The 15,441-nt window shown below is 43.4% G+C and overlaps 1 protein-coding gene across 1 annotated transcript in view; it reads left to right on the top strand.

The window, feature by feature from the left end:
• Positions 1-15,441, top strand: part of myo15aa (myosin XVAa) — a gene marked incomplete at its 3' end in the record, with an annotated part of 30,260 nt that overhangs the window by 11,503 nt on the left and 3,316 nt on the right. The window contains exons 24-55 of the mRNA XM_079177085.1: positions 146-199; positions 335-416; positions 837-967; positions 1,859-1,954; positions 2,331-2,566; positions 2,715-2,905; positions 3,450-3,522; positions 3,804-3,995; positions 4,240-4,352; positions 4,583-4,674; positions 5,750-5,885; positions 8,741-8,805; positions 8,929-9,066; positions 9,187-9,241; positions 9,640-9,787; positions 9,915-10,008; positions 10,140-10,260; positions 10,403-10,518; positions 10,743-10,802; positions 11,169-11,244; positions 11,393-11,508; positions 11,663-11,778; positions 12,018-12,159; positions 12,924-13,035; positions 13,196-13,270; positions 13,648-13,850; positions 14,102-14,226; positions 14,345-14,408; positions 14,561-14,633; positions 14,831-14,904; positions 15,057-15,139; positions 15,243-15,373. Of these exons, the coding sequence (XP_079033211.1) occupies positions 146-199; positions 335-416; positions 837-967; positions 1,859-1,954; positions 2,331-2,566; positions 2,715-2,905; positions 3,450-3,522; positions 3,804-3,995; positions 4,240-4,352; positions 4,583-4,674; positions 5,750-5,885; positions 8,741-8,805; positions 8,929-9,066; positions 9,187-9,241; positions 9,640-9,787; positions 9,915-10,008; positions 10,140-10,260; positions 10,403-10,518; positions 10,743-10,802; positions 11,169-11,244; positions 11,393-11,508; positions 11,663-11,778; positions 12,018-12,159; positions 12,924-13,035; positions 13,196-13,270; positions 13,648-13,850; positions 14,102-14,226; positions 14,345-14,408; positions 14,561-14,633; positions 14,831-14,904; positions 15,057-15,139; positions 15,243-15,373 (3,583 nt within the window). The remainder of the gene's footprint in view (positions 1-145; positions 200-334; positions 417-836; positions 968-1,858; positions 1,955-2,330; positions 2,567-2,714; positions 2,906-3,449; positions 3,523-3,803; positions 3,996-4,239; positions 4,353-4,582; positions 4,675-5,749; positions 5,886-8,740; positions 8,806-8,928; positions 9,067-9,186; positions 9,242-9,639; positions 9,788-9,914; positions 10,009-10,139; positions 10,261-10,402; positions 10,519-10,742; positions 10,803-11,168; positions 11,245-11,392; positions 11,509-11,662; positions 11,779-12,017; positions 12,160-12,923; positions 13,036-13,195; positions 13,271-13,647; positions 13,851-14,101; positions 14,227-14,344; positions 14,409-14,560; positions 14,634-14,830; positions 14,905-15,056; positions 15,140-15,242; positions 15,374-15,441) is intronic.

Here is a 15,441-nt window from a genome sequence, read left to right as displayed (position 1 = left end):
ACGCTTCAAAGGACAATATGTCTCCTTTCATTTCTAAGGGATGCAACCTATCCATGCCCCACATGAGTCACTTAGGGATATACTGTTGAAAATATCGCCCACTTTTGTTCCAATTTGGTGCTGATTTTCTGTGATCTGTTTGCAGAGGAAGTTTAACGCTCAGAGGAAAGCTGGAGAGGAGAGGAGGAGGAGAGAGATGGTGAGATGGAACTTTGGACAGTATACACGCGGGACTTAAAAATATAGAAATGTGTCTGTAAAAGTAGCATGTTTTTACTCCCACAAGACGGGACGGGTTTGGCGGTCGGTCATTAAACATTAAAATCCCTTTCAGGAGCTGACCAAGAGGGAGGTGGTTAACGTCACACACTTGGTGATCCCTGCAGAGCTGGGCGCCTTGCTGCAGGCAGCAGGAGGTCTGTTAATGTCTCTTCTTTTCTTTTTGTGAAGTCCACATTAATGTGCGCACACATTATTATTCATGAACCAAATAGCTGAGCACTTCGTTCAGGCTCTGTGAGTGCGTCTCAGCTCATCACCGCTGAACAGTGTCAGCAGTGATTGACTTGAATAGTCCTGACAGGGAGGGACAGGAGTGGCTTCAGCTGATAAATAAACCATGAGAGAAAAAATGTGTGCCCGAAATATCATGTCCTTTCAGCTTCAACAGTCCATTAGTAATAGAAAGTAGCACACTATATGTTAAATGTATCCTAGTAGTGTCTTTGTTTTTAGTAGTATTCCTGAAAAAATGTACTTTAAAGGACTCCATGCACCTCCAGTATACAGTATGTATGCTGGTTGACTTGTCGTTTGTCCTCTCTCTCTCCTTCTAGTCAGGAGGGAGTTGCACTCAGACTGTCTGGCTCTGCTTCAAGCTCCTCATATCCAGGAAGAGGCTCAACTCACTCTGCCTCTGGACATCAACAACCACCCGTTCTACCGCTATGTGCAGATCTACTTTAGGGTGAGATGTGTGCTCACAGGATTACAGTCAGCTCGGAATGTGCAGTATAATATGTACGTTTGATTTCTATTTATACGTTGAATCATAACAGAAGTTATCTAGAGACACCTCTCCTGTAGATCACGTCTAGACTGTACTGCACGTCTAGACGGTACTCTATAATTTTCAGAGACCCAACATCCCACATGAGCGACCATTCAGTGGCAAGAAAAAAAACTCGCCTTTAACGGGTAGAAACCTCGGCAGAACCTGACGCTGGGTGGGCGGCCATTTGCCGGTTGACCGGTTGGGTTGAAAGAGAGACAGAACGAAGATACAGAGAGAGAGAAAGAGACAGACAGAGAGAGAGAGAGAGAGACAGCAACAACAGTAATAGCACAAAAGCTATAATAATAACAATAGAAAAAAGACTAATACAAATAATAATAGTCGTGATGGATATAATAGAATGAAAACAGCAGTTATAGTAGCAGTAATAGTAGTAATGTGCGTTCCAATACCCACACTACTATAGTATTTAGTTTGTGCCAATACATAGTATGTCAAATGTAGTATACCAAAAATACCAGGATGTACCGCATCTGGTCGCATTTTGCAGGCTTTTCTGTCTATTCCAACACAAGATCCTCTGCGCAGCAGATATATGAGCGAAGTAGTATGATGAAGTAGTATGTCCCGGTTGAATTCATGCTATTATACAACAGTGCATACTTTGTAAGGGCAGCTGCTGTATGTCATCAAAGTAAAAAGAAAACGCAGTGCTCAATAGAAATGTGACTTATGATAATGGCAGCAGGCGCAGTCACCAGCTGTACTCTCCAGGTGTAACCTTTTGGAAATGTCAAGTTGTTGTGCCTCCTAAAAAGCAATGTCAATATTTTGTCTCTGTAGGAACCAAAGTTTGGGATGTTGACGGCACCTCTGGATTCACCTTTGACCCGTGTGGAGGAGGACTTCAGAGGAGAAGCTGTGCAGCTCTTCATCATGGTGGGCGGACTCCATTTACCCATGAATCTGCACGACTGTCCTTCACAAAGAAACAGGCACACGCTGCCAAGGCTGATACCGTCTCCATTGGCTCGCTGCCCAGATTCACCTTCTAGTCCCGGCTTCTGTGTCCCTGTTGTTCTATGAAACAACTTTCTAAACATTAGTTAAGCTGCACAAGTTATACTGTGAATCAATAACATACAGCTCTTAGTGGCCAGGACATAGGAAAATGTATTTTCAAAGCATTTCTCTCCCGTCATTGCTCATCCCAAATTGACAGCAAGGCAGAAATCCAGACAACAATACACAACATGCGACAAGCCAGTAAGATATCCAGAGTTAGTTGTCATTTTTGCCTTTGTTCTGCTTTCAGGTGTTACGTTTCATGGGGGATCCTCACCTGAACGGGGCGCAAGAAAACATGTTTGGGAATTACATCATCCAACGGGGCCTGTCTACTCCGGAGTTACAGGACGAGATCCTGGCTCAGGTCGTCAACCAGGTGTGGAGGAACGTGAACTATGACAACGCCGAGAGAGGCTGGCTGCTGCTGCTGGCGTGTGTCTGCAGCTTCGCGCCGTCGACCAAGATGGACAAATATCTGCTGAAGTAAGACATCGTCTCTTACGCATGTGAACAGAAGTCCTGCTGCTGAAAATATACCTTCACGTGCAAATGGGGGGTTTTGGTAGTAGTGTAATATATAAATGTGGTTAGAGGGGCAAACGTTTTACTTCAGGTGTCCCTTTCCCTCCAGGTTTGTGTCTGACCACGCCCCTGCTGGTTGCCAGGCGTTACTGCAACACAGACTCATCCAAGCCAATCAGAAGACACAGCTCGGATCAGGCTCCACCCCCGAGACTGCGCGGACCTATCCGCTGTCGCTGCTGGAGTGGACGGCCAATAGGAAGAAGGCTAACATGGTGTTGCACGTGCACTGTTTTGACGGTGAGATGCATCTTGCATGTTGCACTGAGAGCAGATCAGGCGCAGACGATTACACAAATATTCACAGAATATACCGCATTTAATTTTTCCCTTTGAATTCAGCTGTACAACAAATCTCCCACTTTATTAAAATATCATGTAAGCAGTCTTTCTCAGGTGTTTCACAGTTTAAATGAGCCCAAGCTTCAAAGATAAGCATGTTTAATGAGTGGGATCAATTACAGCTCTTGATTATTAGTTATTCATTTCCAGGATCAGCTAATAGAACTACACGGCTCTCTGTCGTTGAATTCCACAATTTATTGTATTTTGCCTTTGGTGTGATTTTTAATTTGTGTGATTTGTTGGCCGGTTCGATCCTGCTGTTCCTTCTGTCCGCATTGTCGAAGTGCCCTTGAGCAAGACACTGAACCCCAAGTTGCTCCTCGGATGCTTTACAGCAGCCCACTGCTCCTAAACACTCAGGATGGGTCAAATGTAGAGGTCAGATTTCATGTACGGACCAGTATGTATGATACGTATTCTTTGTGTATTTTCTCTGTAGGAGGGTCGTTCTTGTGTCCGGTCCATTCCTGGACCAGTGGAGAAGAATTAGCAGCGCTCATACTGCGCCACAGGTGATGATGTCTCATATTCAGTAGAAGACACAAAGGTTAAACTGATTTTATGGCTCTGCTACTTCCTATTTTTTTGTTTATGCATTAAATATGATTAACTTCTTGAAACCTTCTGTATGTATTTATTCTTACTACTCAAACCTTCATCTGTTATTTGTATTTATAACTCATTTTATTCAAAACTCCAGCTTCATGATATTCATTTTCACTTTAAAATACAGTTATATTGTCCAGTGCGTAATGCTTTGAATGCGAGGTATTTGAAGTGTGTGATCTCACAGGGGAGTGTCCGACTGGTGGAGGGGGAGTTCTGTTCTGATGAAGGAGCACGGCCAGTGGGTGGAGTTAGCGGGTCACGACTACGTGATGGACCTGATCTCAGACCTGGAGCTTCCTCCTGACTTCCCGAAGCAGAAGAGCTACTTCATCATCAGCACCGACGACCCCGCCAGAGTCCGAGCAAACGCCAGCCTGTCAGTACACAAAACACACGCAAATACATGCATATTTTAAATGTAGATACCAAAGAAATTAATTTACCTATTCCACATTTTCCTCTCCTCACCTCTCTTTCTCTGCCTTTCTCCTCCTTTCATGTCCTCTCCTCTCTTACTTTCCTCTCTTCCTCTGCTCTTCTTCCTCTCTTCCTGTTCATCTTCCTCTCATGTCTCTCCCCTCCTTTCCTCTCTTATTTCCTCTCCTCTCCTCTCCTCTCAGTGCTTTGTTTGGCAGTGGCTTTGAGTCAGATGAGGAGCTTCCTCCCGCCTTTCCTCTCCGTAACAGCAGACCGGCCTACAGTTTGCCTGACTCTGACGGTTACTACAGCCACGGTACACAAACACACATTAAAAAGTCCTCAACTTTACTGCATGCATCTATCAATACGAATATGCACAGCAGTAGCTAGTGTAGAAATCTATTGTATCTGCAGACAAGGTCAGATGTGAGTCCTGTTGTATAGTAAATACAATGGAAGCTTATTTCGGTTAGTTTTGGTTTCTGGTTATTAAAAGCACTGAACGTGTTTACAGCTACTCTGCTGTCTGTCTGTGTCCAGTAGAGTCGGATGCATTGAGTGACGGTCAGACTCAGAGAGGAATGGACCGCTACCTGGACAGTCTGTTTGACCCGGTGCTGTCAGACAGCAGCATGGTGAGTACTGACGAGAAGCATCACATCCTAAACACACTTTCCCTCCTGCTTTGGAAATATATAAACGTGGAAACAATAAGTTGATTAATCGATTAGTTTGTTACGCTGTAAAACATTGCAGGTGTGGGGATTGAATTGACTTCTTACGTCGTGGTTTGTATTGTTTTTATAATCAATCTAATTATAAATTGGGAATAAAACAGTAAAACACGAAGGAAATTCTCTTTAGTCGCAGCTCTGAAATGCATAAAGAACTGTCACGTCATGCCCCCTCCACCTGATCTGCCCTCTGAGTGTGAACGGAGCGGAGTGTTGATGGATAAGTGGAACATGTGATCCACTGCTTCTGTTTGTGTATGAATGGAGCAGACGGGAGGGGTGATTAGGTTACTGAGTGACCTACCGTATTCAACTGCAACAGCAGGCAGCACTCAGCTCTGTTCTGTCAGCGCCGGTATATGTTTAATGTGTGAACTGGGGTTCTCACAAGTTGTATTTTGGTCCTCGAGACCCTTTTTGACGAGATGTCTTTGGTTTTTATTATCAGCCATGAAACAGTGTGGCTGGTAACATTAGACTTGTTTCTGAAGTTTGAGAAGTTTGAGCTTCTGCATTCTTTGACCGCTGCTCATGCTAAGGTCAGATAACGGCTGCTGCTTGAAATGTAAAACACATCACTTTAAAAAATAAAGCGTTTCTTTGTGGTAAATAGAGATTTGGTTTTGTTGTGTTCGGGCAGTGGGGTTAGTTATGTTGCAGAAGCGTTTGTTGGAGACTCGTACCACTTCTTTAGGAGTTTCTGTCACTTGTGTGCTGGAGCTTCTCCTCCAGTGTGTACGGTACTTCCTGCAGAGTATTTAGTTCCTATATCTCTACTGACGCACTCACAGAGGGTCTGAATCAACCAGTACAATACACTCCACTCACTCTCTCTTGTTCCCTTAGTCTCTCCTTTTTCTAACACACACACACACACACTTCTCTTCCTACTCTTCATGTCTCTCAAACTCCGCTTTCTCTACATCTCCAACGGTCCTTTTCCATCTGCTGAATCTTGTTTCTCTCTGGCTACCAGGACATGGAAAAAACTGGAAGTTTGTCAGCAAGGATGAAGGGAGGAGGAGGTATAGGCATCACAGGAGGAGGAAGAGGAGAAGGGGAGAATCAAACGATCCCCAGCCGACCTTACCCACCAGGAATACATCCCGGAGGTAAAACACTGAAGTTTGTGTGTTTTCTGTTAGTTACGTTTAATGTTTGTGCAAATTGTCCATTCGTCTTTCTTTGGATTTGTGTTTTCGTTATTTTGTTATTTTGTTATTTAGTACGGCTTTAGTCTTTCATTTTGTGGTCCATGTTTTATATTTTCTCGCCGTTCTTTTGTCCTTTTTCTCTCCACTGACATCAATAATTCAGCTTGTTCTAAATCCTCTGCATTAGTCTCAGGTTGACAAATAGTTAGATAGATAAACGGTCCTCTGAAAGCCGGAAACAGTGCCATGTTTCAAATGTTTTGGGTTACTCTGTTTTCCATTCCCTTCTCAAAGTACACGATTAAACAACTAGCAGGCAGACAAACAGAGATTTAAAAAAGCAGATATAAAAAGGCAAATAACTGAATGCTTTAACACAGTGATGTACTTCTTCAAATGGTTTTGTGGGCTGATAGTCCTGATGGTGGCGCGACAGCAACCACCAAGTTTAAAACGTTGAAAATTCATAACAAATCAGTCGCATGTCTTTGCAACTTTCACCGAAATGCAGACCCAAGTGAGCAGAAATCTTTGAATTTTTCTACTAATTAAATCTATCTCCTCCCACATGTTTTGCTCAGTTGACACAAGACTGCACTTTAGACCTTTAGTCCTCCACAAACGATTCAGACAGATTTTTTAATTACCAAAAGTTGAGCCCTCAGTGCATCAAAACATTTTACTGATTACAGCAACTGCAAATTCTCGCTAAATACATCTCCTATGTCCAAAATGTTCATGTTGTGGTAAATTTGTGTTTGTTAAATTCCACAATTTTATACCACAAAACCCGATTTGACAGCATTTTGAATTCTATGCTCATGTAAGCTACTGCAGTGAATGAAATCTATCATCTCTAAACAGCAGTTTTAACTTATGAATCTTAAAATAGATTACAGACATCTCTTTGTTGTCTAAATGAAGTTTACAAAATGTTCTCTTGATAACTGAATTTTTGACAATAGTTAGAAATCTACCTTCACGTGCACCCTGTTGATTGCCAGGTCATGAGGTCATGCTAATGTCCACTCAGACATTGTGCTGTGTGCGTTAGAGACACATGGTTTCAAGGTTAAACGATAATTCTGCTTCTTCCTCCTCAAAATACCCAACTTCAACTCACTGCTTTTATTATTTCCATGTTGTTACAGGGTGAAGGCTGAAGTGTCTCAGTGACACTGAACAGGACTGAGGCGTAAACGTTCAGGTGTACAGTTCACCAAACTTAAACTGTAGCTTAGAGGCTCTAATGAGCAGCCTGACCTCATAGATAATGCATGGACAGCCATTCACTGTAACCACAGATGACTCCTTTACTCTCTATAGGCGTCTGTCACTATCATTCTCTCTCTATTCTCTCTTTTTTCTTCCTAAAGGCTGTTTTCTGTCGTCATCTCTTTGTGGCTGTATACAGTTTGATAGAAAGCGTTCCTACACTTTGAACACTTACGTTGCAATTTTGGATCTAAACTTTGAAACTTATGCTTAAATATCATTACATTTACTTATTTATTAAAAACTAACCAGGCTGTATATTTCTGTCAATGTAAACCCTGAAGCATCAGTTGAATTCTATTTTCAACTACAGATAATATGTAGCAAACAGACACATGGAAACAAATGTTTACATCAACAAAACATGCTAATGTTTGGCAGGTAATATTTAAAAGGTAAATCGGTAAATTACCGATTAACTTGTCCGGTTTTTGAAAATACCAAATATAGCCCGGGTTGGTAATCTGAGGATGCTAGATTTTAAGAACTAAAAAAACCAGCCCAGTGTTTCCATATCTTCTCCAATGAAAGCAGCTTGCAGCACTCGCTCCATAAGTAGCTAAATCTAGAGAGTAAGTCGCTAAATTGGAAACTGACAGTTTAAGCCACTCCCCCAAAATACTCTGATTACGCACATTGAGTGCAAAGTGCGATCAGGCAGACAAACAGGTCGTCCAATCATTACAGTCCTGCGACAGCCACAGATATACAGATTTTTGTCATAGCATTTGATTTATTGATTGCTGTCCGGATGTAATGACAAATTCAACAAATATAAAGTGTTTTTGAAGAAGATTACCAACCATAGCTTTAAGTCCATGTGAAACGGAGGCAGAGTCCTGGAAGCAGCAGTGTTTCTAACTCTTACAATGTTCCCTGACCTGTCGCTCCTCAAGCTGTGCCAGTGCTTCCAGTAGCAGGAGGAATGATGCCGCCCATCCCTGCCATGCCAATCCCCTCCCACCACCATCACCACGAACAGCACCAACACCAACAACAACAGCAGCAGCACCAAGAACAGCAGCAGCCTCAGCCTCAGCCTCAACAACGGCCACAACAATTCCACCAGTACAACCTTCCCAAACACCCCGACGGCCAACAGACTTCTTCCACTGTCACTCCTTCCACACGCGTAGCGCCCAACCCGTCGCCCACTCGTGCACCCGCTGCCGATAGGGATAATGTAGCATCGCACGTCACCGGCGTCCCCGGCCTGCCGGCGGTGCCCTCGCTCCCTGTCACGCCTGCGGTTCTTGGCTTGCCTGTGATGACAGGTGTGATCGGTTGTGCGTTTCCAGCATGTTTGGCCAGAAGCATGTTGGCATTGTGGAGTCACAATCTGTGTTCGTTCAAAGTCCTAAAGAACTTCTTTATACCTCGCATTTCATTGTGAGGTTGTAAAGATCCTCTGTGTGGTTTGTTTGAAGTGGAGGAGCCTACGGGGTCTTTTGCTGTGAGCTGTGTGTGTTTTTCTACTGTTGTTCTGCAACAGAATCATCTTTTCTCTCAATGATGTTCATATGTTTGTACTTCTCTAGGATCGGAGCAGACAGTACTGACTCAACAGCAACAGGCCATCATCAACCAGCAAGCTATCATTCTGGTTTGTCTTCTTATACTTTTTATGGACAACTCTGATATTACTCTTGAAGTATTTGTGTGAGTTGCATGAAAATATATGGTGTGTGCGTGTGCGTGTGTGTGTGTGTGTGTGTGTGTGTCGCAGGCCCAGCAGATGACCATGCAGGCCATCGCGATCCAGCAGCAGATGTTGTCTTCCTTCCCCCCCGTTGCCCCGGCGCCCCTGGCCCCACCCTCACATTATCACACACACCTGCCACAACGCTCACACACAACCAGCCCTGTGAGTAAAGACACACACACACATACACTGCATGAACACCTGCCAGCATGTATGCAAAGATGGAAATATTGTCTTGGAATAAAAATGTACTCGGCTGTTTCACTTCCTGTTTTTCTGCAGAGCAAAGAGAGAGAAGAGTCGCCGTACAAGTCAGCTGCTGTTCAGCGACAAATGAGTACGTTTCACACTCTCAGGGTCAAATGAACCTGCAGATGTGTTGTGTGGTTAGAATGCCCTGATGACAGTGAAGCTGCAGGATGCACACTGCATCAAATTGCAGGAGGTCTTCAAATATGACTTTAGGGGGTGCCCTTGAGCTTTAGGGATGAACCACAACGTCCCCGGTTTGAGTCTGACTGAAGACCTTTGTTGCATCTTGTTTACTATCATCTCTCTACTGTCTGATTACTGTCGCTGCCCTTCCCTCATGAAAATGATTGAAATGCTAGCACTGATACATGCCCCACCAACATAGTTATATATTTCAGTATGGAACTAGTCCCAAAATTGAATCCAACTGAATTCAATCGTTAAACATCTGCACATCTGATCTAATAGAAAGTGACATTCCAGGTCCAACACGTGGCCCCCCTCCTGAGGATTTGGTCCGATCCGGTGCAGGGAACACAGAGCGCATCGATCCCAGCCACGACATCAAAGACATCATCAAACACCACCAGCCTGCTGACGCAACAACTTCTGCTGGACCTGCCACACAGAGGTAACACGCTAATTATTTCCTAGCAAAAATATGAATGCTTGTTATGGTGTTGTATGTCTAATAATTTCCGTGTGTGTGTGTGTGTGTGTGTGTGTGTGTGTGTGTGTGTGTGTGTGTGTGTGTGTAGGAAAGGTGATGGAAAGCTGTTTGGGAAGAAGTCAGACCCACACGATGAAGCTATGGAGATCCTTAAAGATCAGATGTCAAACCCACCACAACCGGTACCCCAACTCCGCACCTACCACACACACACACACACACACACACACACACACACACACACACACACACAGATACACATGCACTTCCACACAAACTAAAATAATATCTGACCTTTTTGTTGTTGTCTCAGAGTCAAAGGAAGCCTCAATCCTTCCTACGTAAAGAAGAGGGAGGACTTAAGGTTTCCAAGACGACAAAGTCTCGCCCTGTGGGGCCAACCAGCTCAAACATAAGCCCCGCCCCTCCTCCAGGTGATCTTTTTACACACTGATGTGACATCAATCCCCAGCAATAAACAGCAGAATGACAGAAAGCTCTTGACTCATTTCACACGTGCATGTGAATGTGTGCGTGTGTGTGTGTGTGTGTGTGTGTGTGTGTGTGTGTTTCTAGTCTCTAGAGACCTGCCAGTAGAGAAGGAGATCATTCAGACCCAACTCCACAGCAGGACAAGTGATGAATATTATACATACTCCAACGTCCCGTGGAAACTCTACATGAGGAAAGAGGTGTGTTTCATGAGCACATTAAACATAAGTGGACGAAAATGATCCATATTGCCCTAAAATCTAACAAATGGCATGCTGAAACACACACTGTAAAGACATGCAGTATCTTCATAGATCTACTTGTGCTGAAAATTTAACAACATTTCAAAGTTTAATATCATCGTGTTGATTATTTAAGATCAACATTTATATTTTCATTGTTCCGTTTCTTTGTCCGTTTACAGGTTTTCTATCCTAAAGAGACCTTCAACAGTCCACTGGTTCTGGACCTGATCTTCAGACAGGTTGATTCATGTATTCTTTATTTATGTACATTTCCTTGTTTCTCAATTTTTTATGTTAATTTGTTCACTCAGGTTTAGCTTTTCATCATAGCAAAGTCTAGTTTATGGTAATTATGCTGATAGTTAAGATCCTAATGATTTATTTAAAATAAAATGTTAAAACTAGTGCTTTTATTATAGATCAATAGAGGGGGAGAGAGGCAGAATCAGTCTGATGTCCACAGGGAGGTTCCTGAGCTTCATGTTAAAAATACAGGTTTTTTTCCCCCAAACACACTTTAGGTACTTTAGGTATGATTGACTTTTGCTTTAATGCCGATAGTTATTCACAGTAAAGTGATTTTTATTCCTGATTGTGTCCTGCAGGTTGTACATGACACCTTCTCTGAGGCCTGCATCCGAATCACCCAGGAGGAGCGACAGAAGATGAAAGCTTTATTTGGTAGAAAAAAACACATCCCTAAATAACTTGACTCTGTGATGTAATGACTCATAGACACACACACACTTTTCAACATTTACAAGATGTGAAAGACTTTTTCAACTCTCTAGATTTGATAACTTACCCTCCTTCTCTGTGTCTTTGACAGCTGAGAACAAAGTGGACCAGGCGTCAGGAACGCACGACGAGAACGCGAAGAAGAAAGTGGTCGTCATGGCCAGAGACTTGTGGGAGATTTACTTCTCCCGCCTCTTCCCAGCCTCTGTGAGTTCTGGTCTCTTTCTTGGCGTATCGGAGTTAAACTGAAAAACAAAGCAGCCTTCAACCTTCACTTGGTTTAGATTTTAACGTGTGTCTGTGCTCCATTTCATGTGATTGTGTGTGTGTGTGTGGGTGTGTGTGTGTGTGTGTTTTCCAGGGCAGTGTGGGGACAGGAGTGCAGGTGCTGTCTGTGTCTCATAATGGAATCAAGCTGCTGAAGATGGTGAGGAGTAGCTCTGCTTCAGACTACTTCAGAGTGCTGAGGCCTTACAGGTGAGCCTCGTAGTCTTGAACACCAACTAAACATGAGATGAGGGGAACTTTGCTATTCATAGTGGTCTTGAATGGGTTTGTTTTCTCTTTAAAGTCATAATTCAAATAAAATAAACCCCCAAAACGTCAGTCGAGTGACGTTTTCTTTCCAGCTGTCTGTGTCTCGTGCGCCAGTGATTTGGACCCGAGACCCCTGTATGTTGACTTCCTGTTTTTTTTACACATCACTTCCTGCTCAGCTACTCGGACATCCTGTTCGTGTCGATTCCGTCTAAGAACATGCTGGAGTTCAACCTGACCAACGAGAAGCTGATCCTGTTCTCGGCCAAGGCCCCGCAGGTCAAGCACATGATCGACTACTTCCTCACAGAGCTCAAGAAGGTCAGAGGGCGTCTGTGTGAGTGTGTGTCTGTTGTTTTCATAATACAGTTATTCATGCTGAAGAGTCTTAAAACTCAAAATGTTGCTCTTTGTCACCATGTTTGCACTGTTTTGTATGTCCACTTTTCAGCAGTTGGAAGTAAACATTTTAGTTTTTTGTATGTTCTGCTGAACTGACTTGGAGACCGGTCATTACAATTGTTTTATTTATTCAGTACTTTTATATAAAGGAGAAAACATTTGTTTCCAGAGGAATGCAGTGAGTGCAATAAACAAGATGGGTTAGACATAAAACTATTGGTAAGAGATCCATATGGCAGGTTAAACAGATAACAGATAAAAACAAAAGAGGTTAAAAGTGATGCTGAGAAAGAAATATAAAATAAAATGTGAGGATGACAGAACAATGTCTTGCAAACAATAATGGAACAATCCAGCTACACGTAGTCCAGTCTTTCACTACTAAAGCTAAACATTTTGAATCTCAATCCCAGTCTGAGATAACCCCGATGACACCACTATGACATCACCAGGGTTACTTTCAAAGGAGGCTCCAAGCGACAACCTCCGGGTCTGAAAAGTGAAGCCAATGCGGTTGTGTCTTAAACTTGTATTCTCTCTAATGGCCATCAGGGGGCGACTCATCTGATTGTATAGAAGCCTAATAGAAAATGACTCTACTTCTCTCTTGATTCATTGCCACCGTGTGCGAACCACTGGGGATTTTGCAGCATGTCTTTGTCAACTTGTCACATCTCTGTCAGGACTCAGAGTACGTGGTGGCGGTGAGGAACTACGTCACCGAGGACAGGACGCTGCTCAGCTTCCACAAAGGAGACATCATCAGACTGCAGCACATGGATGGGCTGGAGGCCGGTGAGACGTACACTCAAAACCACTCAGGCACTGAGGACCGGCACATTGATGTGTTTCTGTGAGCCATGTACAGTATGTCACTGCTTCTCTGTGCTTCATGCTCTGTGTGTGTGTGTGTGTGTGTGTGTCTATGTGCATATGTATGTATGTGTGTGTTCAGGCAAACATTACGGCTGCATAGTGAGGAAGAAGGTCATGCTTCTGGAGGAGCTAAAGAGAGACACTCCTGAGTTTGGTGGGTTTTGCAGGACTGTTGTGTGTCTGTTTGCTGTCTAGTATTTTAGTCGAGCCTTTTTTTTATGTCGTTGATTTAACTGAACTTTAGTATGCCTCAAAAGCTGAAAAACTTAAAGTGAATATTTTGGGTTTTCTCATGTTAATTGGACACAATAGATTATTTGAAGACAAAACTTTGGGTTTTCTGTGTTTTGCATGTGACATTTTTGTTGTTTGTTTATAACACTTGATGTGGTTTTCTTGTGGTTTTTATACGAGACACTTTGTATAACTTCTGGTGTGTGTGTGTGTGTGTGTGTGTGTGTGTGTGTGTGTGTGTGTGTGTATGTGTGTGTGTGTGTGTGTGTGTGTGTGTGTGTGTGTGTGTGTGTACAGGCTGGCGGTTCGGTGCTGTGTACGGAAAATCTGGAGTGTTTCCCAGCGAGTACGTGCGTCCTGTGGCCGCTCCAGACTTTCTGGTTCTCCCTGCTGAGCGCGTGGAGCCTCGAGACAGACAGGGACGAGTCGCTGCATCAGCTGCTATTGCTGTGGCGATGGGCTCAGCGGTAGCTGCCCATGAGCTTGACCTCTCCACAGAGGTGCAGACCAGGAAGCTTTTAACTCACATTACACACTTTTTTTTTTTATCTGAGCTCAGAGCAAGAATAACATTCAGATTTCAGCATGAATAATAACCCTTTATTATGGTACAAGCTGCTGTTTACAGTATATAATGGAATGTTTTGGTTTGCCGAAATGGAAATATTTTTGCAGATAATTACATCTTTGGTGGTTCCTTTAAGTGCCACTGCTGGTTAGCTTTTGCTGTGTGTTTGTTTGTGTGTCCCAGGTAGTAAATGAGATGTATGGGGACAGTCTGAGCGTCGAACTGGACGATCTGCCTCTGCACAGCGGCCAGTACCACATGGCTGAGTTTGCCAAGAAGTACTTCAGAGAGGCGCAGAGGAACAGAAGGTCAAACACACACATGCTGCCAAAAATATTGTGAAAATATGTGAAAGTATCATGGACATGTCAATGGGCATTTACACATGCACAGATCAAAACTGCTGCCTGTGTTTTCCACCCACAGTGATCATAAAGCCAAAAAGGGGAAGGAGGGCAGGGACCCTGTTGACATGGTCAAATTCTCCAAGGTAAAACAGCTGAGTTTGCTTCAAAGCATTCAAAAATGTCTTTATGTTCTTTGACATGTCTTCTTCATTTTCAAAGATATTGTCCATTGTTCCGCTGCACAAAAACATTACAATACAATACCTGTTTCCTTGTTGTGTGTTTGTCCCTCCAGTCTCCGATCCAGGAGTCTCTGATCGACTTCTCAGACGGCGGGATGAACAGACTGGCTGCCGACATCTTCTTAGGTGAGAGGAGAGTAAGGAAAAGAGGGATGGATACAGATAGGAGGTAGAAGAGGAAGGTAGAGAATTTGCTGTTGTAGAAAAAAAAATACAGTTCCCAAAGAATGAGAGATGGAGGAAAAGAAAAGCAGAAAGGAAAAAGAGACTTCCCTTTTTTCTGTTTTCTAACTAAATTTCTTTTCTCATTGTTTTTTGTTCAGCCATAATGAAGTTCATGGGAGACTTCACACTGAAAGGTCAGACTGAACAGGACCTGGTCACCACTATACTGAAGGTACACAGACACAAACACACTCTTACATATTTGATTGGCTTTTAAAATACAAAGACGATAAACAGATTGACTTACACGTGATGTATTTAAGTGAAATTGAAGGAAAACATCAATGACATTGTTGCCTTCAATGCATGTGCTCATGAATCTAGTTAAGTGGGGACCATGGCCTGATAAAAGATGAAGCCTACTGCCAGCTGATGAAGCAAGTCACCTCCAACACCAGCTCCAAACCGTAAGACTCTTCAACATTTTACATCACACACTGACTGAGGACTTCTAGCGTGGCCGTAGAGAGGCTCACATTTTACAGCTGTGTGTGTGTGTATTCTGTGTAGTGACAGTTGTCAGAGAGGATGGAGGCTGCTGTACATCCTGGCAGCTTTCCATCGCTGCTCTGATGTCATGAAGCCGTTTCTGCTGAAGTTCCTGCAGGACGCCTGCGACAGCCCCGGGATGCAGTACCAAGGTAGACAAACCAGCCGTCACGTCCAATGAACAGATGCTGCAGCGCATCAACAACCGGACACATCTCAA

The sequence above is a fragment of the Pholis gunnellus genome (genome assembly GCF_910591455.1).
Source record: "Pholis gunnellus genome assembly, chromosome: 17".
Classification (NCBI taxonomy): domain Eukaryota; kingdom Metazoa; phylum Chordata; class Actinopteri; order Perciformes; family Pholidae; genus Pholis; species Pholis gunnellus.
This window is presented reverse-complemented; position numbering and strand designations above follow the sequence as displayed.